Source organism: Nyctereutes procyonoides, unplaced genomic scaffold (assembly GCF_905146905.1).
Source record: "Nyctereutes procyonoides isolate TBG_1078 unplaced genomic scaffold, NYPRO_anot_genome, whole genome shotgun sequence".
NCBI classification, from domain to species: Eukaryota; Metazoa; Chordata; class Mammalia; order Carnivora; family Canidae; genus Nyctereutes; species Nyctereutes procyonoides.
The window spans coordinates 3462494-3489178 of NW_026575147.1; the positions used below are offsets into that span (position 1 = coordinate 3462494).

The 26685-nt window shown below is 35.6% G+C and overlaps 1 protein-coding gene across 1 annotated transcript in view; it reads right to left on the reverse strand.

Annotated features, from left to right (window-relative positions):
• Positions 1 to 12107: 12107 nt before the first annotated feature.
• Positions 12108 to 26685, reverse strand: part of CTNNA2 (catenin alpha 2) — a 1089255-nt gene continuing 1074677 nt past the window's right edge. Inside the window, exon 19 of the mRNA XM_055312731.1 lies at positions 12108 to 12651. Within this exon, the coding sequence (XP_055168706.1) occupies positions 12364 to 12651 (288 nt within the window). The 3' untranslated portion in view covers positions 12108 to 12363. The remainder of the gene's footprint in view (positions 12652 to 26685) is intronic.

Sequence of the window (26685 nt, forward strand, 5' to 3'; positions counted from 1 at the left end):
TTGTGTATAGTTTAAGAAAGTGGTCCAGTTTCATTCTTTTGCATGTAGCTCTCCAGCTTTCCCCAAAATATTTGTTGAAGAGATTGCCCTTTTCCCATTGCATATTCATTTCTCCTTTATTGAAAATTAATTGACCATATGGTTGTAAGTTTATTTCTGGGTTTCCTATACTGTTCCATTGATCTAGGTGTCTATTTTTATGCCATTACTATAATGTTTTAATTACTAGAGCTTTGTAATATACCTTGAGATCTGGAATTGTGATACTTCCAGTTTCGTTTTTTCAAAATTGCTTTGGCTGTTCAGGGTCTTTCGTGGTTCCATACAAATTTTAGAATTATTTGTCTAGAGCAGCCCAGGTGGCTCAGTGGTTTACCACAGCCTTCAGCCCAGGGCATTATCTGGAGACCTGGGGTCGAGTCCCACATCAGGTTTCCTGCATGGAACCTGCTTCTCCCTCTGCCTCTCTCTGTGTGTCTCATGAATAAATAAACAGAATCTTTTAAAAAAATATTAAAAAAAAAGAATTGTTTGTTCTAGTTCTGTAAAAAATGCTGTTGGAATTTTGGTAGGCATTGCATTAGATTGGTAGATTGTTTTGGGTAACATAGATATTTTAACAATAATTGTTCTTCCAACCCATGAGCAGGGAATGTCTTTACATTTTGAATCATGTTGGATTTATTTCATCAGTGTTTTATAGTTTTCAGAATACAGGTCTTTCACCTCTTTGCTTAAGTTTATTCCTAGATATGTTATTGTTTTTGGTGCAATTGTAAATGGGATTATTGTCTTAATTTCAATTTTTGCTGTTTCATTATTAGTTTATATGAATGCAACAGATTTCTGTACATTGATGTTGTATCCTGCAGAGTTACTGAATTTATCTATCAGGTTTTGGTGGAGTCTCAGGAGGTTTTTTTTTTTTTTAATGCAGTATCATGTCCTCTGCAAATAGTGAATATTTTACTTCTTCCTTGCTAATTTGGATGCCTTTTATTTCTTTCTGTTGTCTTATCGCTGTGGCCAGGATCTTGTTCTGTGTTCAATAAAAGTGGTGAGAGTGGACATCCTTGTCTTGTTCTGATGTTAGCAGAATGACTCTTAGGTTTTCTCCATTGGAGATGATGTTAGCTGTGGATTTTTCATATACAGCCTTTATTATGTTGAGGGATGTTCCCTCTAAACCTACTTGTTGACGGTTTTTATCCAGAATATATGTTATATTTTAACAAATGCTTTTCTATATCTATTGAAATGATTGTATATTTCTTATTCTTTCACTTTATTGATGTGAGGTATCATGTTGATTGATTTCCGAATATTGAACCACCCTTGCAACTCAGGAATAAATCCCACTTGATTGTGGTGAATGATTTTTAAACTATATTGTTGGATTCAGTTTACTAGTTTTTTTGTTGAATATTTTTGCATCTATGTTCATCAGAGATGTTGGCTTATAGTTCTATTTTTTAGTTGTGTCTTTATCTAGTTTTTGTATAAAGGTTATTTTGGTCTCATACAATGAATTAGGAAGTTTTCCTTCCTTTCTATTTTTTGGAATAGTGTAAGAAGAGTAGGTATTAACTCTTTAAATTTTTGGTAGAAATTTGCCTATGAAGCCAGCTGGTCCTGAACTTTTTTTTTTTTTTGAGGAGGTTTTTTTTTTTTTTTTTTTTTCTGTTTTAAATTCTCTAGGAATTTATCCATTTCTTATAAGAGAAAGAATAGGACCAAACCACATCAAAAGACTTAAGCAAAATGGATATAAGTAATATGCCTGACAGAGAATTTATTGCATATAATGCAATATTATTTTGCTTGATGGAGTCACTATTCTCAATTGCATAATTTTCTTTCCTCCTTTGCTCAGCTTGGTCGCTTTCCATTAGTGTCATCCAGGCCATTAATTTGTTCTTTTCATCTAGTCTTCTATTTATTCCATCAAGTGTATTTTTTTAAAGATTTTATTTATTTAGTCATGAGAGATGCACAGAGAGAGGAAGAGACACAGGCAGAGGGAGAAGCAAACTCCTTTCAGGGAGCCTGATGTGGAACTCAAACCTGGGACTCCAGGATCAACTACAGAGTCACTCAGGCATCCCCATCAAGTGTATTTCTAATGTCATTTATTTTGTTCTTGATCATAATTATTTCCTTTTTATCTGTGTGTTTGGTCTCACTGATGTCCTCCACTTTTTTCTCAAGTCCAGTGAGTGCCTTTATGAACATTACTTTAAATTTCCTATCAGGCACGATCATTACTTTAAATTCTCTGCCAGGCATATTACTTATATCCATTTTGCTTAAGTCTTTTGCTGTGGTTTGGTTCTATTCTTTCATTTGCAAGATGTTTCTCTGTCTCCTCATTTTATCTCTGTGTCTATTTGTTAGGAAAGTCAGCTACTTCTACTCTTAATGATAATAGCCTTATAAAGAAGAAGTCCTGTAGCACCCTGCAGTGCAGTGTACCCTGTTCCTCAAAGCCTGGTGCTTCACTGAATGTCTCCTGTGTGTGTGTGCTGTGCAATAGAGCCTTGGCCTCTTTTTCCCTCAGTCTAGTTGTCTGCAGAGGCTCTCTTTGCCTATTATTGGCAGTGTTTGGTCCCCGGCAGAAGTGGGATGCATTTTAAAAAGGTGTGCAGTGGTCTGCTTGTGAAATTAGAACTGCCCCTGCTGCTGTTGGAACTAAGGTCTCATAAAATATGTGAATTGGAAGATGTGGTGTTGTCAAGGTCTGGGCCAGTTTTCTGGGAGAGTGGGCCCACAACACAGGCACTAAGGCTAGTGTACCTGGGAAGTGCAGGTCCACTGAAGGACACAGGATGGGGGGCAGTTGCAGGGTTTGGTGTGATCAAGTTAGGTAAGGTGTGTTGGTGCTGCACTGGGTCCCACAGTTGGCTGTTGTCCATACTGGGAGATGTTGGAAGGAAATATCACCTGCCAACTCTTTTGTTCCTGAGGTGTCTCCCAGGGATCTCTTCCAGGGTCATTCTCAGACATGAACAAATCACTCTTCCTCCCATTTCCCTCCAGGGGTTTTCAAATTGCTGGCTCTAAACTGTATCTGCAAAAGCTGTTGTGGTACTTTCTTTTTAAAAGGGGGAATTCTACTTCCTTAAGCCCTCTGGGCTCTCCTACAGCTGAGCCCACAGCTTTTTTATTTATTCTTTTTATTTTTTCCCACAGGATTTTTAAATTCCAGGTTTTAAGTACTGCTAGTTATAAGAAATCACACAATGTGACTCCTTTCTTTCAAGGGCAAATGTTAGGGGGATTAATTCTCCCCATTCATGAGCTCCCTGGTGTCTGTTTTAAATCTTTCTCCACACCACTGGCTCCATCCCCCCCACAGACAACCATGGTCTGTTTTGCTTCCAGTTCATGTTTTCAACCTTCCTACATTCTTCATTGTGGCCTCTTTTCTATTTTTAGTTATGGAGTTTATTTTGCCAGTCTTTGGATTGTTTATGCTGAGGTGAGTGTTACCTAGTTTTATCCATGGGACAAGGTGAGTTTAGGATCCTCCTACTCTACAATCTTCCTGGCAAAATTTCTGGACTTCATAAATTTATTGAGACTTGTTTCTTGGCCTAACATGCAATCTAATATGTTCTGGAAAAATGTTCCATGTGCACTGGGAAGAATGCATATTCCACTGTTTCTGGATGGAATGATGTGAATATATGTTAGGTCCATCAGGTCTAATGTATCATTCAAAGACACTATTTTTTATTGATTTTCTGCCTGAATGATCTATCCATTGATTTAAATAAGATGTTAAAGTCCCCTACTATTATTGTATTACTGTTAATTTCCTCCTTTATGTCTGATAATGCTCGCTTTATGTATTATGGTGCTTCCATTTTGGGTGCATAGTTATTTATGATTGTTATATTCTCTTGTTGGATTGTTCCCCTTATCATTATGTAGTTTCCTTCCTTGTCTCATTACAGTCTTTATTTTAAAATTGATTTTGTCTAATATAAGTATTGCTACCCCAACTTTCTTTTCTCTTCCATTTGCATGGTAAATGTTTTCCCATGCCTTCACTTTCAAATCACTCTTATATATATGTGTTCTTATATCTGAAATGAGTCTCTTGTAAGCAGCATAAAGATTTCTTTTCCTATTAAGTCACCCTATGTCTTTTGATTGGACCATAGTTAATTTACATTTAAACTGAGTATTGATAGGTATATATTTATTCCCATTTTGTTACTTATTTTATACTTGGTTTTGTAGTTCTCTGTTCTTTTCTTCTTCTCTTGCTTTCTTCCTTTACGGTTCAATGGCTTTCTTTAGTGTTATGCTTAATATTATTTCTCTTGATTTTTTGTGTACCTATTATAGATTTTTTAAAATTTGGGCTAACATTAGGTTCATATGTAATATTTTATGCATATAGCAGTTTGTATGAATTGATAGCCACTTATGTTTGAACCCATTCTGTTTTCTTAATATTAGTTATTCATAAAAGATACAGAGAAAGGCAGAGGGAGAAGCAGGCTCCCTGCAAGGAAGCTGATGCAGGACTCAATCCCAGGACCCCAGGATCACTACCTGAACCAAAGGCAGATGCTCAACCACTGAGCCAACCAAGTGCCCCTTGATCCCGTTCTATAAGCACTAAATTTTTATCCCCATAAATACATTTTAGGTTGAATATCTTTTCTTTGTTTATGGACATTTTATCTCATCTTTGGATAAATATTTATTCAAGTCTTTTGTCTATTCTTTAATCAGGTTGATTGGTTTTTAGTGTTGAGCTGAGTTTTCCATATTCTAATTATTAACCACTTATGAGATATATTATTTGCAAATATTTTCTCTCATTATGTGAGTTGCCCTTTTAGTTTGTGTCCTTCAATGCATACAGTTTTTTGGAGTTTTTTTGAAATTCAATGTCCAATTTATATGTTTTCTTTTGTTTCATGTGTTCTTGGTGTCATATTCACAAAGTTATTGCAAAAGTTAATGTAATTAAGATTTTCCCCTATGCTTTCTTATAAGATTTTATAATTTAGCTTTTTATGTTAAATCTTCAATCCATTTTGAGTTTTTTGTGTATGGTGTATGATAACAAAGTTCCCACTTCATTCTTTTCATAGGAATATCCATTTTTTTCCAGCACCATTTGTTGGAAAAACTCTTTCCCCCACTTAATAATCTTGGCACTTTTGTAAAAAATAATTTGACCATATGTGTGAGGGGTTATTTCTAAGATCTCTATCCTGTTTCATTGGTTTGTCTATCTTTATACCAGTATGACAGTTTTTATTGCTATAGCTTTGTAATAACTTTTAAAATCAATGAGTATGAAGTCCCTAACTTTGTTCAAGAATGTTTTGGCTACAACAAATACCCACCATTTGCTATGATGTGGATGGAACTGAAAAGTATTATGCTGAGTGAAATAAGTCAATTGGAGAAGGACAAACATGGGTCTCATTCATTTAGGGAATATAAAAAATAGTGAAAGGGAATAAAGGGGAAAGGAGAGAAAATGAGTGAAAATATCAGGGAGGGTGACAAAACATGAGAGACACCTAACTCTGGGAAATGAACAAAGGGTAGTGGAAAGGGAGGACGGCAGGGAGTTGGGGTGACTGGGTGATGGGCACTGAGGGGGGCACTTGGCGAGATGAGCACTGGGTGTTGTGCAATATGTTGGCAAATTGAACTCCAATAAAACAAATACAAATAAATAATGTTTTGGCTACTTGAGGGTCCTTTGAGATCTATATAAATTTTAGTGTGCATTTTTCTATTTCTGCAAAATGGCTGTTGGGATTTTGAAAAGGAATTGCATTGAATCTGTAGATAACCTTGGGTGGTATCAACATCTTAACAACATTAAGTTCTCTAAGCCATGAACACTGGATGTCTTTTCATTTCTTTATGCCTTCTTCAATTACTTTCAGTGATGAATAGTTTTTCCTGTTCAAATATTTTGTCTCCTTGGTTAAATATATTCATAAACAGTTTATTCTTTTTGATATTATTGTAAATGGTATTGTTTTTAAATTTCTTGAACTATTCTTTGCAAGTATCTATAAAAGCAACTAAATTTTGTATGTTGATTTTGTATTATGTAACTTTGCCAAATTTGTTTAATAGTTGTGAAATGTTTGTAATATTTAGGGTTTTCTACATATAAGAACATGTCATCTGCAAACAGGCAATTTTACTTCATTCTAATTTGGGTGCTTTTCAATTTATTTTTCTTGCCTAATTGCTCTGGCCAAGACCTTAAGTACTATGTTGAAAGAAATGGTAAAAATGGACATCCTTGTCATTTTTCCTGATCTTAGAGGAAAAGCTTTCAGTCTTTCATCATTGGTTAAGATGTTAGCTATGGGCTTTTCACATAAGCTGTTTAATGTTTTGAGGTACTTCCCTTCTAGTCCTAGTTCTTCCATTGTTTTTATTATGAAAGAGTATTGAATTTTATTTTTTTTCATTTTTTCATCAACTGAAATAATTGTGTTTCCCCCCTTCATTCTGTTAATGTAGTGTATCACAATCATTATTTTGTATGCTTAAACATCCTTACATACCTAGAATAAATTCCACTTGATAATGATATGTGATCCTTTTAATGCACTGTTGAATTTCCTCTCCTAGAATTTTGCTGATGATTTTGGCATCAACATTCATCAGGGATATTGGGCTATAGTTTTTCTTGTAGTATTGGTATCAGAGCAATTCTAGACTCATAAAGTATGGAAGTATTCCCTCCTATTAAATTTTTTGGTAAGAGTTTGAGAAGGATTGGTTTTACATCTTTGAATATTTGTTAGAATTCACCAGTGAAGCCATCTGACCCTGAGCTTTACTTTGTTGAGAGAGTTTTGATTATTAATTAAATCTCCTTACTAATTCCGGGTCTGTTTCTATTTTCTTTTTCTTCATGATTCATTATTTTTAGGTTGTGTGTTTCTAGGAACTTAGCCATTGTATATAGTTTATACATTTTGTTGGTGACCCATTGTTCATAGTACTAATAATTCTATTTCTGTAAAATCAGTAGAAATAATCCCTCTTTCATTTATGATTCAATTATTTTTATATCATTTACTTTGTCAATCTAGCTAAAAGTTTGTCAGATTTATTGTTTTGAATAAATGAGTCTTGGTTTTCATTTTTCACCTTATATCTGACCTAGTCTTTATTATTTCTTTTATTAGTTTTGAGTTTTTCCCCCATAGTTCTTTGAATTGTAAATTTAGATTATTGATGTAAGACTGTAATTTACTGAAATTATTTACAGCTATGAATTTATACTTTACCACTGTCTTCACTTCATGACTTAAGTTTAGGTATGTTTAATTTTTAATCTCAAGATATTTTTGAATTTCCCTTGTGATATTTGACAAATTGGTTGTTTAATTTCCACATATTTGAGGACTTCTATGTTCTTTCTGCTATTCTAGTTTCATTCATTGTTATCAGAAAAGCTACATTGTATAATTTCAGTCTTTTAAAAAAGATTAAAACTTATTTTCCAAACGTGGTCTATCCTGGAGAATATTCCATGTGAACTTGAGAAAAACATGTATTCTGTGTTCAGGTGGAGTGTTCTGCAAATGTCTATTAAGTCTAATTGGTCTATAGTGTTCTTCAAGTTTTCTATTTCTTTATTGATCTTCTGTCTGTTAAAAAAACATTGTTGAATGAGGTATCCTAGTATTCTAAAGCTATTTCTTCAATCTTGTCAATGCTTGCCTTATGTATTTAGGAGCTTTGATGTTTGGTGCACAGACGTTTGTAATTATCTCTCTCTGGTGCATGGACCTTTTAATTATCAGGTAGCATCCTTTCTATCTAGTAACAGCTTTAACAATGTATATTTTGTCTGATATTAGAATAGCCACCCTGCTCTCTTTTGGTTCTTATTTATATGGATTTTTTTCCCCATCTTTTCACTTATAACCTATATGTTTGCTTAGATCTAATGTGAGTCACTCAGACAATATATAGATGGTAATATGAAAAAGAACAGGGCCTATTCCAGCCTATATTGACTGGCTCTGTGAAGGAAAACAATCAACCTGACATGAAGGCTTATGGTTTTCTCAAGCTTATCTAAGCATACCTGTTTCCCTGGGCCTGTGTGTGTGCATCCCCCACCCTCCATCCTAACCCCTCCCTATACAAGGCTGTCTGCAAGGTCTTAGGTGTTTTCTTGTATTCCTATGCCTGTAACCTCTCACCTTAAGGAGCCCACAGGTCTGCAGCCTCCTTGCAAGTCTTACATTCCATGGTGACTGCCACTGCTTTCAGTGGCCTCCAACCTGATAGTCAAACTATGCCACCATTTCTACCAGAGCTCCAAGTGAGGCAAAACAGAACCAGTCTCTCAGGAAGACCCAGGTGGGCTAGAACATTTAAAACAAATTTCAATCTTTCTTTTCTCATGCAAGGGCATGGGAAGAACCAGGAACTGGACAGCTCCCTGCTGACTGTGCTGTGCCAAGGAAGAGACAGGGCATGGGTGAGCAATAACATCCCAAACTTTTTTCCATATTGAGTGTGACTTCACCTTGTTTAGATATTTGCCTAGTTGCTGCAAATCCTTAACTAATTTCTAGAGTTCCCACAAAGTATGTTGTTATTTACTTTGTGTTTCTATGGGGGAATAAGGGCCTGGAGTATCCTTGTTCACGATCTTGCTGATGGCACTCTTCAGTATTACTTTTTAAAATATTATTATTAACAGCCTTCTGTTAATTCACTCCCTCTCATACCTTTAAAAATCTTTAAGTGAAGAGTAAGTGGTAAGCAACCCCTTTGACTTAGTTAATATGTAATGACACAGCAATAAAAATCAAATGACTTAAAAAAATCAAATGACTTATAATCTATTACCAGCAAATTTCGAGACAATTTATTTGAACGCTTATTTTGCTGAATGATTCAGCTATATACAATATTTTATAGGTTTTTATACCTCAAGTGTCTGGAAGGTGCCATATTACTGATGCTCAAAAATTGATGGCCATAATGATGACACTTATATAGGTCATTTCTCTATGAGCTAAAACCATGACACAATTGTTTGACTTTTAGGAGTCAACTTTTATAACTTCACATTCTTGAATATTTAATGAAAAGAAATTACAGATCTGTACATAATCTGTTTCCATGGAGAGTTTAAGTCCTTAGAGAATATAAAGGAATGTAAAGATTTTGTCCTTTGAACCATCAATCAGAACAGAGTTCCCTCCCATCAGGAACATCCATCCTCATGTACCTCAAAATGGAGCTTCTGTAGCAAATAACCCAAATAACTCCATTTGCTTAGGTTTAATTACCAACTATGTTTTCTCAAATATACCATATATTCAGGTTTTTTTTCTAGTCCATGTTTATCCTTTGTAGATAATTTTCAGTTTTCTGACTCTTTAATTTTCCTAAATAAATTATATACTTTAATCATTCTCTTAGCTCATATCCTGTTATCCAAGAAGTAACAAGTCCTTAGAGTTTATCACATTCATCCCATCTGACATCAATCCCTTTCAGCCTTCATATCCCTACGTATTATCAGCTATATCTTATGAAGACACTGCTTTGTATCACCTTCCCACTTAAAACTCCTTATTACCTATTGGATAATGGTCACATTCCTTCATGACCCTCTAAAGTTTAGCCTCATACCACTTCTCCACATTTATTTCCCACTAGTCCCCATCATGAATCTCGTGTTCCCTGCAACTGCATTTGTTGCCAGACCTTAAGTATGGTGACCTTTTTCCTTGAATGCCCACCCTCATCATCCCCCTTACCAAATTTATTCATTTATATCTTTCACTCATTTAGAATATATTTATTGTTTACTCATTTCCAAATCCTACCTCTTCTATTAATCCTTGCCAAATAATTCAGTCTTCAATGTGTTCTGACTTCTTTAGTCCTACAGAGTAGTTATCACTTTATCCCATTAATGTGGCACATTGTGATTTCTTGGCATATTTACTTACCTCTCTTCTGTCTATATTATCTCAAATAGACCTATGTTTCCCAAAGACAGGAAACAATAAGCCTTTTCATTGCTATAGTGCTCTCAGCAAAGTGTCTATATTTAATTATCTTTCTGAGTAGTTATTCTCTTTGATCACAAGAACAATAGTGGATAGTGATAAAAATCAAGGACTGATTTCCAGAAAATACACAAACATTGGTCATAAACATATATTAAAGCATTTAAAATTTATAGAGCAAAGTCAAAGGCATTTTTTTACATGTTCTTCTGATGCCTGCTAAACATGTTTTAGGATTTGTCAAGGAATTTCTAAGTTTCTTGGCTGGTCTGAGGAATACTTAATTCTTTCAACCCTTTAAATCATAGAATAATGCACAAACCCAGTTATGCCATACTCATGTTAATAAGGAAGGTTGCCAACCAGTTCACTGGGTGGTATGTTCAGCTTAGGGGTTATTCCATAAGTATCCGAAAGAATGAGTGTCAGTGATTGCCTCTCACAATGTGTAAGCAAATTAAGAGGGCAGTCTAGTTGAAATAGTTGCATAATAGTGTTGAAAATTCATCTACTGCATTGATGATTTTTTTTGAAAGATTTTATTTACTCATGAGACACACACACACAGAGAGAGAGAGAGAGAGAGAGAGAGAGAGAGAGAGGCAGAGACACAGGCAGAGGGAGAAGCAGGCTCCATGCAGGGAGCCCAATGCAGGACTCGATCCTGGGTCTCTAGGACCACGCCCTGGACTGAAGGCAGTGCTAAACCGCTGAGCCACCCGGGCTGCCCTGATGATGATTTCTCTATCGATAGATCATTCTGAGTCCAAATGAGGAGAACCATATCTAAATACAATGTTAACTAAGCTTCTCTCCTTCCCCAACTCCCAGGCCTCTTCTCTTTCACCTAAATTAGAATAGCCTAGGGGTCCATGACTCTCAATATGTATTAACATATTGCTAAGAAACAAACCTTATTTTACCAGAAGTCTTGGGAGACACACTATAACGTGCTAACCTGTAGGGATAAATCAAATGGAAGGAGTTTTGGGCACACAAATGAACATTTGGAGTCTTTTTCTCCTCAAGCCATAGCTGAGAGACTACAGCCCACCCCTCCTGAGTAATGGGACAGAGGCCTTCTTTTCACAATTTGGAGAGAAAAATACCTTGAAATTAATGAGTCTTCCTAGAAATTTTTTTTATTCATTTTCTGAGAACACATTATCTTTCTTAAGTCTAGCCCAGGGCTGAACATGGCTCATATAAGTCTCACACATGACTTTATCATTTTAGATTGTTTGAAAGTAAATAAAAACAAATGGGAAAAAAACATTAAATAAAAGCAATTTCTGGACTCAAAAATTACCTAGAGATATTAGCTATTTTACACCCATCTCCAAAAACACAAAAGCATTTTTAATCAATTTTCAAGAAGATGCTCTAATCTTTAATTAAGTATGCATTTAAAAAAAGAAGCATTCTTCATATGTCCAGATTATACATGTTTATTTTGAGTTAGTGGATACAATGGCATATTAGATACCAGCACTCCAAGCTACACCTATGTATTTGCCTCTAAACCTTCACACAGCATCAGTTTCCATTCTTCTAACATTCCACCACTGGGCCTATTTCTAGCAAAATCATAGTTCCATTTTTTTAAAAGTAAAAGATGGATCAGCATATTGTGCTTCTAGTGCCCCCACAAAGATTATAATGGTCTCAAATAAGTGTTCACTTTCAGTAAAGGGGGGAAAATTGAAAATATGAGCACTCATAATGGCACTACTACAAGGAAAGAATAGAATACAGATTTCAAAGGAACATTTTGGCTCGATGAGTTAGTTTCTCCTTAGGAAAAAAAAATCCACATAATGTCATGGATAGGACTTCAAAGTTAAATTGTTCAATTTGTGGGCCACACACTTCAGCGTATTGGCTAGTACATTTTTGCACTGAAACAGAAGCAATACAAGCTTTATGTTCTACCATTACACTTCCAGATTTTTCACTTATTAAGATACCTGCCAACCTAATGATTCTTGCATGCATTAGAGTTTGCTTTTGTAGAATTAAGTTTATTTTCCCCATCCCTCCCACTCCCATAAACATTGCAATGTAAACTCTTTGCCCAATTTTATGAGAATGTTACAAAGGACAGTTCTGTGCCACCTCAGGACAGGAATTCCCTGTTCCCTCTCCAGCTACTGATGAATCAGTAGTATTGATCACATCTCATCTTACATGCATACAGACACTGCTCCCTTAATTTCCCCATGCCAGAGGCATACGAGTCGGCAGGTATGCATACAAAAATGGAATTAAAAAGAAACGGAAAAGGAAAAAAAAAGTTTTCTTATTAAAGCCTATCGTCCTAGAATGAATCCATTGCTTTGAATTCACTTAAAGCCTGTACAGGCGAAATGTGTTTCTTCTGGGAACCTCGTCTAACTCGTGTCTGGAATTCTTCAGGCTTTTCTCTCTTCACAAGGGGCTTCTTCTCTGGAGCCTTCATCTTCCAAGACACAACTGGTGAGTTGACAGCTGCTGTCCCATACACCTTCTGGTATTTGGTTGAGGCCACATAGGATGCTTTCACCGTGAGGACAACAGCATTCATCAGGTTTTTAGCTGCCTGGATAAGTGATGTGGCACTGTCCAGCTAGAGCAGGAGGAGGAGAGAGATACACCTGGGTTAGTCACAGCACAGCATTCACAAGATGGTGGTGTAACTTCATAGTTCAAACAGTGTTGTGCTTGTGCAAGTATATAATATTGACAAAAAAAAGAGCAAATTATTAAATGATAAAGTGAACAAGCTACATAGCAATCACTCTCTTCTATCCTTAATCCCAAGGTGAAAAGAAAAAAGAAGACACTCTATAAGGTATAGCTTTCTAAAACCCCAATACCTCTAAAGACTAAGAACTTTTTAATATGTAAGAATTTGAGTGTAACACAAGTTTTCCAAAGTGGAATATCTTATGTTATTACATTAGGTTGTTTGGTGAGGGTGAGAATTACTCAAATGCTTAAAAGGCATTTTGCTGGCACTATAGAATAAAAAGGTATACAGGGTTATATCTCAATTTTATAGCTCTACCCCTGGAAATATCTATTTATAGATTATTTCTTCATCCTGAGCTCAGTTATGATAGGAATGCAGGAAGCTAAGCAGAGAAACACACCGTTGGTGCACTGCCTTTTATTGAGGTGTTCACTGGACTTGAATATCTATTTAAGCATTTTCAGGTCTTGAATCTACCTCTTACAAAAATAATAATTATGTCAAGCTCTCATAGGCAGAGAGTATTCAGTGAAACCCCCATTACCCCATGTTAATGAAATATTGATTTCTTATGATGTGGCAAACACTATTTTAAGAACTTTGTATTTCCCCATTTAACTCATAAGCACTCTAGGAGGTAGCTATTATTGTCATTGTATTTTATGATGAGAGAACTTGTGCTTTATACAATTTAAGTGATGAAGTCCTTAAAGACTCTACCATACTGCCACACTGTTGGGTAGGATAGCTAAGATACTATAACAAGTCACAACTTAGAGTAGGTTTAGAAGCTGATCCTTAGACTCAAACCAGGGATGTTTTTAGTTCACCTCTTTTATTCTTTTAACTAGTTTGACAATGTGGTATATATTTTATATGAAACCATTCAATATCTGTTTCAACCTGCTTCACTTCCTAGACTACAGATGCAAGAAAGTTCAAAACTGCATTTCCCAGACTCCTTTTCAGCCAGGATCTACAAGTGACCTAGTAAAAGGAAAGAATTAACAGCTGACTATTTATCAAACTTCTTATAATATCAGCTAAGAAAATATATCTATTGCAGTTAAATGAGGAATCCAATAATGTTTCTCATTGTTGAGCTTGATGGGGTGTAGCGGCATTAGCGAATGGGAGTTAGATATGTACCTTCAGTGTGTAAGGTAATTGGCAAATTTTTTAAGCTAAGGGACCCCAAATACTGTGGCCCCTCTATGTGATGTGACTCGCCCTTATTTTAACTTTTTGCCATTTTCTGTGATCAAAGCATGTCCCAAACAGTGACTGGGCACATCAGAAGTTACATCTAAGACCTCTGTGATGCTATTGCTCAGGCTGTTCTCTGTTCCATGTACTTCATTAGAGCTAAATAAATATAATGCTAAATTTAAAAAAAATTATGACAAGTGAGCTCTCAGTTCTCCCACCACCAGAAAAGCTCATGAAGTCAGGTCACTGGGGAAAACAATGGACGATGCTTTCTATGTATGAATTCCTTTCAATACCATAGAATTGAGACTTTACTATTTAAAAAATAGATCGAAGGCCAGTATTACATTTACCCTATAACAACATAAAAAAGAAGCAAAGAGATTTGTGGATTAGAGCCATGATTCAGCAAAGAGATAACTGACTGCTTTGTGAATGAAATCAACCAAATATATAGAGTAAGCACTTGACCACTTCTATTACACTGAACAAGGTGCACATATACAAAAATAACTGCTTAACCCATAATGTTAATTTATAGAGCATAAATTTTGAAAGCTAGCTAAGGAAAAGCAAATTCTAGATTATTCATGTTAATAGAAGAGAAGCCACGCATGGATTAGTACAGTGATTCTCATAGTCTATGAACCAGCAGTATCAGTATCACCTGGGAACCTGATAGAAACTCTCAAATTTTCTGAATAAAAAAATCTGTAATCCAGGGGATGCTGATGCATGCTAGAGATTGAGAACCACTGGATAAATGAAACCCAAGGACTATGTGAAGGTTTATTTCATCTAATGATTTTAGGACTTTGAACATACATGAGTTTGGTAACATCGGGGCCAGTTATCTGGCTGAATTTTACTTTTTTATCTCTTTTTATTATACCCCCAGGTAGAAGTATAAATAATGAGATAAAGAGATAGCAAATGTTGGGACAACTGGGTCAGTCACGGTTTCTTTAGAAGCTAGATACCATACCCCTTGGCCAATTGACAGCCCCCTGTAAGTCTGTCAGGTTTCAAAAATGAGCAATATTCATTCATAAAGTAAGTTAATTCTGTTGTGTATCATGGGTAAAGAAAGGGAAGAATGGTATCAGGGACAGTTCTGTGAATTTGCTTCTGGGCAAGAAAATTAGTAGAAGTAGAATAAAACAAGATGCATCTACTGCATTATTAAGTGGTTCTCTGAAAGCAAATCTTGGGAGAATTGAGTGGATCCAGAGGGAAGAATTACAAGTAATTTGGAAATTTTTACCACCGATTCCATTTTCAGATAGATGGTGTCTAATTCTGCAGCAAAAATATGATAGCCTGTCTCTTCTTCAGAACCCCTTTGCTCTCCCAGCCTGATGGAGGAATCCTGCGAATAAACCTAATACATCGGTTGAAAGTGAGACATCTCTGAAATATAAAGCCAATGATTTCATTCAAGGTAACTGGTAGGGCAGATACTGAATTTGTGGTAAAGTGTAAAGCTAGTAGGTGAGGAACCGGGCCAGCTAACCCTGAACAAGTATACTGCTAGACAACATGCCCAATCTAAAAAGATATTTGCAAACTCCAGGTTTAGGAAAAAGCCAAAGGATAATGTTTACCATTCCCCTATATCCATTTTAATGATTTAGATCATTGTTGCTACAATCAGAATTTGTTTTATTTAAAAACAAATTTATTCCCCTTTATTCTTGTCCAAAACAGCACAGAGACCTGGCATGTGTCATTGAAAATTCACTTCCTAAAGAAAATACACTAAAATGACTAGGGCTACATGGCAAGATCTTTTAATACAAGGTTTAGGAAACCCTGTTTAACCTAATTGTATTGTTTTGCAATTTATACTATATGGCATTTTCAGACAAGTTATATAAATGAATTATGTACAAATGAAATCCTAATAACCAATATTAACTGAGCATTTAGGAGGTGCTTAGACATTGCCTTTGTCCTTTTAATTACATTGCATGGTTTAAGTTCCAAAAATTCCTTGAAGTAGGAACAATCAATATAAAGCTTAAAAAGGTAATAGAACTTGCCTCTGAAATAATGGGCAAAACTAGGGATCAGGACCTATACTGTTTTTCTCCAAAGACTACCATCTGAACCCCTCTTTCATCTCTGGAGTTCTTGTTTTTTAGTGACTATCATTCAAAATGAACCTATCTCAATGATTAGTTCTGTTTGTGTAATGCCTGTCCTTAAACTTGGTACCATTCTATACACATCATGACTGAGTATGGTGAGACCCACTATCTCAGGTGTGACTCTTAGTTTCATCCTTGGAGCCTGAATTCTTTGTAATACTTGCTCAGCTTCTCTGAAGCATAGTCACTGCACAGCTATAATGACTGGTTGTGCTCTAGGATGGGGTTCAGCTACTTAGTGCTCTAAGCCTCTATCAGGGCTGGTATTCCTAGATTTATAACAGCTTTAAAGTGGATTGTATTTAGAAATACATTCCTCCAGCTAGTCTATATATGTACTGATTAACCTGGGAGCAGAAAGACTCATATCTTTTCCTACTTAAGAGACTTTTTATTCCTACTAGACATTTAGTTCAGTCCTTATATTTAAGAGAAGTAACCTAAATTTCAGTTAATTAAAAAAAAAAAAGCCTACATTTAACACCATGTACCAGTCTCTGCATTAGCTCCCTGAGTTTCTTTTCTTTCATTCAATCTCACAACAATGTCTGAGACAGGTATTACTATTATGCCAAGTTGGGACAGAGAAGGGCCATGCAGCTTGCTAAGTATCACATTGCAGGTAGGTGTTGAAGCCAAAACTTAAACCCAGGCAGCCTAACTCCAGAGGCCATGGACTAACCATTTCTTGATGCTGCTTCCCAGAGTCATGCATAGCAGATGAAGCCACAGCTCACCAATCTATCAAGCTATGCTAGACTAATTAATTCTCCCTATTTTATTTTATAGGTGTCTGCTATCCCTAACCACAGAAATCAGGCTTCTCCTAATTCTGTCACTTTTTTTTTAAATATCAAAGTACTATTTTAAAAAGGTAGCAGATGTTTCCTCACATCTTGTTCTGTTACAATCCATGAAAAGCAAATAAGGGTGGGAGAGCTGTTTCATAGCCATCTCTATAGGGTTTTTGTAGTTCTTTTTTCTGCCTCTGTACTAGTCTTTTCTTTTTAACCCCACTAAAATTCTCATAGACAGATTTCTCTTTCCCTACATCATCCTCAATTTGTGTTTTGAATGGAGAGATATAGAGGGGAGATGTTGCTGATTTGTGATTTTTTTCATTAATTGATATTTGTGCTAATTCCTTAGGTTGAAGATTGTCATGAAAAGTGCTTAAAATGACTTATAGGATCATCTGAAGAATTCTGAAACCCCCTCCCATAAGTCTTACACTACTTCATGAAAATGGAGGTTATGTTGCAAGAGGTGTTCAGTTTCTTTTTTTTTTTTAAGATTTATTTATTTATTCATGAGACACACACACACACACACACACACACAGAGGCAGAGACACAACACAGGCAGAGGGAGAAGCAAGCCCCATACAGGGAGCCCAATGTGGGACTTGATCCCGGGACTCCAGGATCACACCCTGGGCTGAAGGCAGGCGCTAAACCACTGAGCCACCTAGGGATCCCCAAGGTGTTCAGTTTCAATAGAAAACAGACTTTGATGCAAATATAACTGAGTGATTCAATCAAACTCTCAATCAAACTCTCAAAGTACACCTCCATTTCTGGAAATGCTGAATTCTCATATAATCTTTTGGTTTATCTCTTTCTTTCTACCTATCCACATATTTCTTCAAATACTTACTTTATATCTACTTTGTGCCAACCACCATGCTTGTGTTGGGTATACATAGACAGACACACAAACCATAAGGTCTAATGCTGATAAGTGGTTTAGTGGGATTAAGGTGCTAAAGAAACAGAGACAATATAGTACCTACTTTCAGTCAGGTAGGGATATGGTGGAAAAAGACGACATCATGATGGGAATGATAGTCTAAACTCACTTTAATGAATGAAGTAGGTGGTTATAGGTGACTAGATGGTTGAGTGATTAAAAAAAAGATAATTCTGGAATTCCTAGATAGTAAGTATAGCTAGGTATATATTGATGCTCTGAAACCAGATGATAGAAATAAGAGGAAAGTGGAGGTGTTACAATATTGAGTTTAATTCTGGACATGCTGAATTTGAGTTATCTGTGTTACATGTCAGTAAAGTTATCAAAGTGGCAATCGAAATTATGGGAATGAAACTTCAGAGGCCAGTTCTAAGAAACCACATGTTTTGCTTATACTGGTTTTCCTAATTATTTCATGAATAGCATTCTGCATATTATAGGTATCTATGTCAATTTCTTATTTCTTCTTCCTTCATATTCTTGAAGTATTTTCACGAAGAAAGAATAAAATGCTGAATCCTTATTTTCTCTGGTCAAAAAGCTCAATATATCTACTAAAATTTTTCTCAGCTTTATACTTTCAGTATCAATCTAAAGCATAACATCATCAAGAAATATCTTAACTATTCCCTTGACAGGCAAGGCTACTTTCTGTTAAGTAATTAGCGATCCTTCACTCTTGAAAATAATGGTGAAATTCCTGAGACCACCCAGCAATAAGACAAATGCAGTTTAGACTTAACAGCTGCCTTTAGCTACACACACATACATACACACACACACACACACACACACAGGACATTGTCAAAACTACAAAATAATGTAAAGGAGGTGGAGAGAAACACACGAGGTTGAATATATGAGACATAGTTAATGTCGTAGGATGTTAATGTGTGAGAGCCAGGTATATAATCATAGAAGAAAATTAGGGTTTTATTATGTGTTCTACAATAATCCATTTTAAGATTGCATAGAGAGATAGAAATATAACCTGGAAATCTATTTTCAAAATAGCTGAGTTTTACTGATAAATACTAAACCATAAATGGTAGTTCATGGGAATCCCCAGTACAAAGCTATCTGTACTTGGATTTGAAATAATGCAAATGGCATGGGACTACCAGCTAAACGAAATAGAATAAAATAAACCAAATTCATTTCAAGGTAATTTTGATGTATAAAAACAGAGGAATTTTACTTAATCACCTCAAAAAACTTAGAAACGCCTAGGGGAGGGAACACAGTCCCATTTAGGCCTACGCTATTTTAATTTTCTCAAGTCAGAGCTGATAGTTTTAATGATTTTGAAAATGCTAAAAGGGCTCTGCAAATATGGGCAGAGTCCATTTTAGGCTCTTGCAAGATCTTTCAGTGGGAATAACTTAGTATTTCACATCTAAGAAGTATTTTAATGGGGCTATTCTCTACATATTCAGGCCTGGGATAGTGTTTTACAGGGAGGAAGTTGTAATGGGAGTACGGACAATAAAGTGAAAGTAAACACCGTGAGAAAACTGGAATCTTTCCACTGCAGCTGGTCATTTATTTATATTTAAACAGTTATCTCCCCAAAAGGAGTCACAAATTTCTTGGAGGAGGAAAAAAACAAACAAAAAACGACTACCACCGCCTCCCCCCCCACCCCGCTACAAGTCAGCTTTGCTGTTAATGAATGGGAGGTTAGAAACCCAGAGCATTGGAGCCTCTTATCCACCAAGAACAGTTCACGTTTTAAAAATCCATGAGGCTTTGAAAAGATATTTGATCTATTCAGAAACTGTGATACTTTTGAAATACCTTGAAATACTTCTTCCATAGTCTACATCAATAACACTTTTTAAAAGCTCTAGCAAGTTCAGCATAATAAATAACTCAAGCAAACAAAAGGCATGGTGAAAAGGTTCAGCCTAACCAAATCTTTCCCTAACTTTATGGATGTTTACACACTTGCAAATAAGACAATTCCTTTGCCGTAAGCCCTCCGTTCAGTGTCCTAGTCCACTCACTCTTCATCAAACAACAATGTAGTAAGTTAGCAAAACCGCATTCCTTCTGGATAAGATAGTGACAGGGATTTGCCACTCATCTTTATGGTGGCCATGACTGGCATTATTAATCACAGCACTTTAGTCCCTCAAAAGCTGCTGAGGGGCTTAGGAAAAGAAACCTCTTTACCTCCTTTCTCTAAGAGGTCGCATTTTGACAGAGTGTCAAGAACTACTTGATATGGTTTATAACACAGATTTGTCATACACCTCTGTATTTTGTACACCTTTCCTTCTGCATTTAAATTGACTTGTTTAATATCTTTTGTTTTTGTTTCTTCCAATCAGATTGCTGACAAGTATGATGCTGTATTTACTCTTGTTTCTATAGCTGATACCATAATAAGAGTTGATTAAACAGAAGATTTTAAGTAATAAAGGAAGTTCAAAGTATGGGGGAATTATTTTAAATCAGGTGATAAAAATTAGTTGAATATAATAGCAAATAGGGTGTCTGAGGTGAAATGACCATCATAGGTATGCTTCAATTATAGTTATGAAAAAAAAAACTGCATTAAATCTGGTAACATTCCAACAATCCTTTACAAATGACAGCTGAAGTACTGTGGGAAAACTCCTGAAGAGTTGGCTTAATCTCATGGGTATTCACATTTCATTTTTAATATCTTGAAGATCAAACGTTTTATAACTTTAAGTAGTGGATCAGTCACAGCATAAAGAAGGATAAGAGGTCTGTTATTTTTTTTTCTGGGATTACCCTGAGTGATGCCAGAGAGGCAGCTGGTGTTCTACCAATGCTGAAGACCAGTTGTTAGGAAATCTGTACGTAATGGCTCAAGATTAAGTTGGCAAAGGCCTTAGCAGAAAAGCACTGCCATCTAAGGAAAAAATCTCCACAGCATTGAGAAATTTACCAGTTGGCTCCAGGTAACTTTTTCAATTGGACAAATTCGTGTCTTTGTTTTTAATTCATTTACGTAGGTAGTAGCGCTTCATAGTCAGCCAGTCCACTGATTAACTGTCTTCATTTGCATTTTTTCAATTATAGGTAAGTAAACCTTGGGGACTCCCATGAAGGCTTAATTACAGTCAACAAATTTCCTAAATATGGCTTAGAGCCATTTTTTCTCACTATTAAAGGCTGAACAGTTTTTACTCAACCCAAAACAAGGCATTCTTGCTAACCTTGGAATCCCAAGGAGAAGTGGGAATATCAAGAGGTGTTGGCCCTTGGAAAATTAGGAACTGGCATGTCTGTTCATTTAGGACTCCCTAGCTCCTGTTTCTATATTTCTTCTCATACTCTTCCTTTTTTAATACTTCAGAGAAGGCCTCTGGGTCAGGAAATCTTGAAATATCTCCTAGGCTCCAGCATGCAATTACAACCATTAAGAAAGGAATAGACAAGAGTCAAGGATGACAAATTCGGATGCTGGAGGACTATGCTGGCAAGTGAGCATAATCCAAAGGTCCTGAATTATTATTTTCTTTCACTTTTCTTCACATTCAACCACTAGGAATTGTGTTACATGGCATTATTCATATGTTGAAGAAAGGGAACTTTCATCTAGCTCATGACCCTTTCCTTATCAGGTGGGTGGAAAGAGCTGGTGGAAGCCTCTCTTACTACCTGAATTACTGCTGAAGAGACTTCTTCCCCAGGAGTGTTTGTTGCCTCTCCTCAGGATCCTAGACCCCTTTTCCAATACCTTCTTACATATCACGCTCTCCCTCCTGCTCTCCTCTACATCTTTTCTATATGTTTCCTCTCTTAAAATGAACACTTTCTAGTATTAAGTATTAAATGAGATAATACCCTCAAAGCTGAATGCCTGGCAAAGATAGGCCCTTATCAAATTTTAAGTTTTCATTATTCTGTGACCCATGTTTCCTTAAATCACCATTTGAGTCCAAAAGGATCTTTTAAAATTATATTTCTTGGATTCTACCACTTTCTCCTTGCAGGTTTCCTCCTTACCTCTATTTTCCTGCATTTGGACTTTCTCCAACCCTCTTCTTACTGAAGTTACCACTTTGGCTTGCTTTTAATGCCTGCATATCATAGTGGGGTTTTTTTGTTTGTTTTGTTTTGTTTTATAATTAGGCTTCAAGCCTATCAGAGAGCCCAACATGGGACCTGAACTCACAACCCTGAGGGATCAAGAGTTGGATGCTTAATGGACTGAGCTACCCAGGTGCCCCAATGCCTGTATATAATGGTTTTAATGTGATAGGGATAACGCATGGAGAAATTCACAGGGGCAATAAAAAAGTTTCAAAGGATTAGAATCTTATCTAACACTACTGAATTATTTATGAGGAAGAAATTAGAGGTCAAGATTTAGTAAAAGAAAGCATGGGGGTTTTACATAAATGTATGATGTCCATAATTATGAACATTTGGGGCTTAATTGGGGTTGGAGAAAAAAAATCAAGATGGCCATAGTAAGAGAGACAGGGAAGGCAATCTGGTCTAATATGAAAGGCAGCAAAATACATACTACACAATATTTTACCCAACCATTTATAGAGCCTAAAATTCCAAAAATTCAGGCTCTTCATTGTGGTTAGTATGTTATTTCTAGATGTTTCTTACTAATAACAAATTATGTTACCTTGAAACTGTAACTTTTTAAAAACATAAGAAATAACAATTATTGGTGAAGATGTGAAGAAAAAGTAGCCCTTGTGCATTGTTGGTGGGAATGCAAACTCCATGGAAAACAGTATGGAGGCTCCTCAGAACAGTGATTCCACTACTGAGTATTAACCCAAATAAAACACGAACACTAATTCAAAAAAAGAAATCAGTGGACCACCATGCTTATTGCAGCACTATTTACAATAGCCAAGATATGGAAGCAATGTCCGTCAATACATACATACAATAGAATGTTACGCATCGATAAAAGGGAGTTTAATGCTAAGTGAAATAAGACAAATACTACATGATTTCTCTAACAAGTGGAATTTAAGAAACAAAACAAATGATCAAAGAAAAATGGCAAACAAAAAAACTCTTAGAGAACAAACTAGTGAGTGCTAGAGGGGCAGTGAATGGAAGTATGAGTGAAATAGATGAAGAGGATTGAGGTATACACTTAATCGTGGGGATTACTAAGTAATATGAAGTTGTTAAATCAGTATAATATACACCTTAAGCTAATAACACTGTTAATTATATTGAATACAAAAACAATTCTAGTATGTAAGCTAGAAAAAGAAAAACATGGAGCTGCCCCTTCTGGCCTAGGAGAGCTCATCAAACATTGAATATACCTCCCAAGTCTGGTGCTTCCTTTCCATCAAAACAAATAACTGGTTTCCCTGGACTTGTTTTTTAAAGTTTTAAATCTCTTTTCCTACAATATAGGCTTTTTAAATCCTAGTCCATGGGACCTAGACCTAGCATCTGCCATCTCTACTTAAGATTGGCCTAGCTCATCATCTAATTCCAGCAAAACACACACGCTGTGAGATCTATATATTCTTTAGGAATAGTTTTAACGTCCCACCCAACAAGCTTCCAAGAACATAAGCAAACAAACCTTGCTACCTTTGGTTGAACTGTGCAGACATTTATCATGCAAATAAGTTAGAAAAGGGTAGGTTTTGAGAATAGACCTTTTTATGAAAAAGGAAAAGGGAAAAAAAAAAATCTGGGATGATTAAAAATAAAATCTAAGGGATGGATAGTGCCTAAACTGTGGTCTGGAAAGGCCGGGAGACAGCAAGAAGTAAGGCAGGTACAAAACAAAAAGCATAATGGGAAACCTTAAGATTAGCCCTACTTGTCAATGCTCCATGCCTCTTCCAAAACCCATAAAACAAGGATGGCTGTTTTGTATCACAGTTGCTGCCATTTCTTTCTTCAATGGTATGTTTAGTAGGCATGGCCAATCAATAATAGTCCTTTGTCTTAGACATGGTCTCAGAATTCTCAAAGCATAGCCCAATCAATGGCAACTGATGACAGTAATCAAGATGAAACCCATTTAAAGAAAAGGATATAATTAGGAGAAAGCTTATGAAAGAGAAACATTTTTTGAGTAAAAGCAAACATACACTAGCGGTGACAGGCAAACACTAAAAGACAAAAGTGGTAAAATCAATTATATCTTTAAAACATTAGTTAAGGGAACTCACCAAAACAAGTAAAATGTGCATGGGGAAGTAAAAGTTTTTTAGAATGTGTCTGAACTTTAGTTATCATCAACTTAATACGGGCTGCTCTATATGAACCTCATGGTAATTAAAAACCTATAATAGATAATACTAGAGAAAATCACTAATTACAAGAAAAGAAAGGAACAGAAACTATAAAAACAACAAAATGGCAATCAGTACATGACTATCAGTAAGTCCAGAACCAGATGGCTTTATAGGTGAATTCTATCAAAAATTTAAAGAAGTGTTCACATCTATTCCAAAAAATAGAAAATGAAAGCTTCCAAATTTATTTTACAAGGTCAGCATTTCCCTGGTACGAAAATCAAAGAAACAACAAACAAATTATAGGCTGATGACCAAAGATGCAAATATCCTTAACAAAATATTAGTAAACTGCATTTAACAATGCATCAAAAGGATTATTCAATCAAATTGGATTTATGCTAGTGAAACAAGCGTGGTTTAATATTCATAGATCAATCAGCCTGATACACCACATCAACACAATAAAGAATAAAAATGAAATGATTGTCTTAATAGATGCAGAAAAAGCACTTGACAAAATTCAACATCCAATCATGATGAAAAGCTCTCAAAAAGTAGGTTTAGTGGGAACATATCTTAATGTAATAAAGGACATATATGGCAAACTCACACCTAACATTATACTCAATGGTGAAAAATTAAGAGCTTTTCATCTACAATCATAAACACAAGGATGTTTACTCTTGCTACTTTTATTCAACATAATCCTGGAAATCCTAGCCACAGCAAAACTTAACCAAGGGAGTGAAAGATCTATACACTGAAAACCATTAAACATTGGTAAAAGAAACTGAAGCTGATACATACAAATGCAAAGCTATATCATGTCCATGCATCAGGAGAATTAATGTTAAAATGTCCCTACTACCCAAAGCAATATATAGATTCAATGTAATACTTCTCAAAATATCAATAGCATTTTTCATGGAACTAGAAAAAAATAATCCTAAAATTTGTAGGGAAACACAAAAGACCCTAAACAGCCAAAGCATTCTTGAGAAAGAAGAACAAAGCTGGAGATGTCACAATCCCAGACTTCAAGGTATACTACAAAGCTATAGTAATCAAAATAGTATGGTACTGGCACAAAAATAGACACAGAATATGAAACATGGAAAAGAATAGAGAGTCTAGAAATAACACCACACTTATATGGTCTATTAATGACAAAAGAGGCAAGAATATATTAGGGAGTATATTGGGGAAAAGACAATCTTTTCAATAAATAGTACTGGGAAAACTAGAGAGATACATACAAAAGAACAAAGCTAGACCAATTACACCACACAAAAATAAACTCAAAATGGATTAAGGGACTAAATGTGAGACATGAAACCATAGAAATCCTAAAAGAAAACATAGGTGGTACTCTCTTTGACATTGTCTTAGCAACATTTTACTAGATAGGTCTCCTCAGGCAAAAGAAACAAAAGCACAATAAACTATTGAGACTACACCAAAATAGAAAATTTTTGCACAGCAAAAGTAACCATAAAAAAAAAAGAAAGGTGACTTACTGAGAGAAGTTATTTGCAAAAATATATTTTCAATATTGACCTTTTATCAGATAAATTAAAGAACTTTTATAACTCCACACCAAAAAAAAAAAAAAGAGAGAGAGAGAAAGAGAGAGGGGGATAAAAATGGGCAGAGGACCGAAATAGACATTTTTCCATAGAAGACATACAGATGGCCAACAGACATGAAAAGATGTTCAACGTCACTTATTATCAGGGAAATGCAAATCAAAACAAGATATTAGCCTACACATGTCAAAAGAACTCAAAACAAAGAGACAAGAAATAGCAAGTATTGGCAAGGATGTTGGCAGAAAGGGAACCTTCCATGCACTATTGGTAGAAATGTAAATCAGTGCAGCCAATATGGAAAACAGCATGGAAGTTCCTCAAAAAATTAAAAATAGAAATACTATATGATTTGATATTTCTACTACAGGGCATTTATCCCTGGATATGGAAGCAACCAAAGTGTCCCTGGATAGATTAATGGATTAAGAAGATATACATACAAATGATGAAATATTACTCAGTCATAAAATGGGTGAGATTTTGCCATTTGCAACAATATCCACAGACCTAGAGAGCATTAGGTGAAGTGAAATTAGTTGGAAGAGGACAAATATAATATGAGTTCACTTATAAATGAACTAACAAAAAAAGCAGAAATAGACCCATGAATACAGAGAAAAATCTGGTATTTGGCAGAAGGGCGGGGTTGGAGGGAGGGATGGTTGCAATGGATGAAGGGGGATAGGAGGTACAAGCTTCTAGTTATGGAGTGAATAAGTCATTGAGATAAAAGGTACAGCACAAAAGAAAAAAAAGGTGCAGCACAGGAAATATAGTCAATGGTATTTTAATAACATTTTTGTATGGTAACAGATGGTGACTATACTTGTGGTAAGCATAGTATAAACATAGAGTTGTCCAATCACTATGTTGTATACCCGAAACTAATGTAACACTGTGTGCCAACTATACATCATTTGAAATAAATTTTTAAAAGCAAATCAAACCCACTTACCATACCCACTATGGGACTTCTTAACAGCCCCA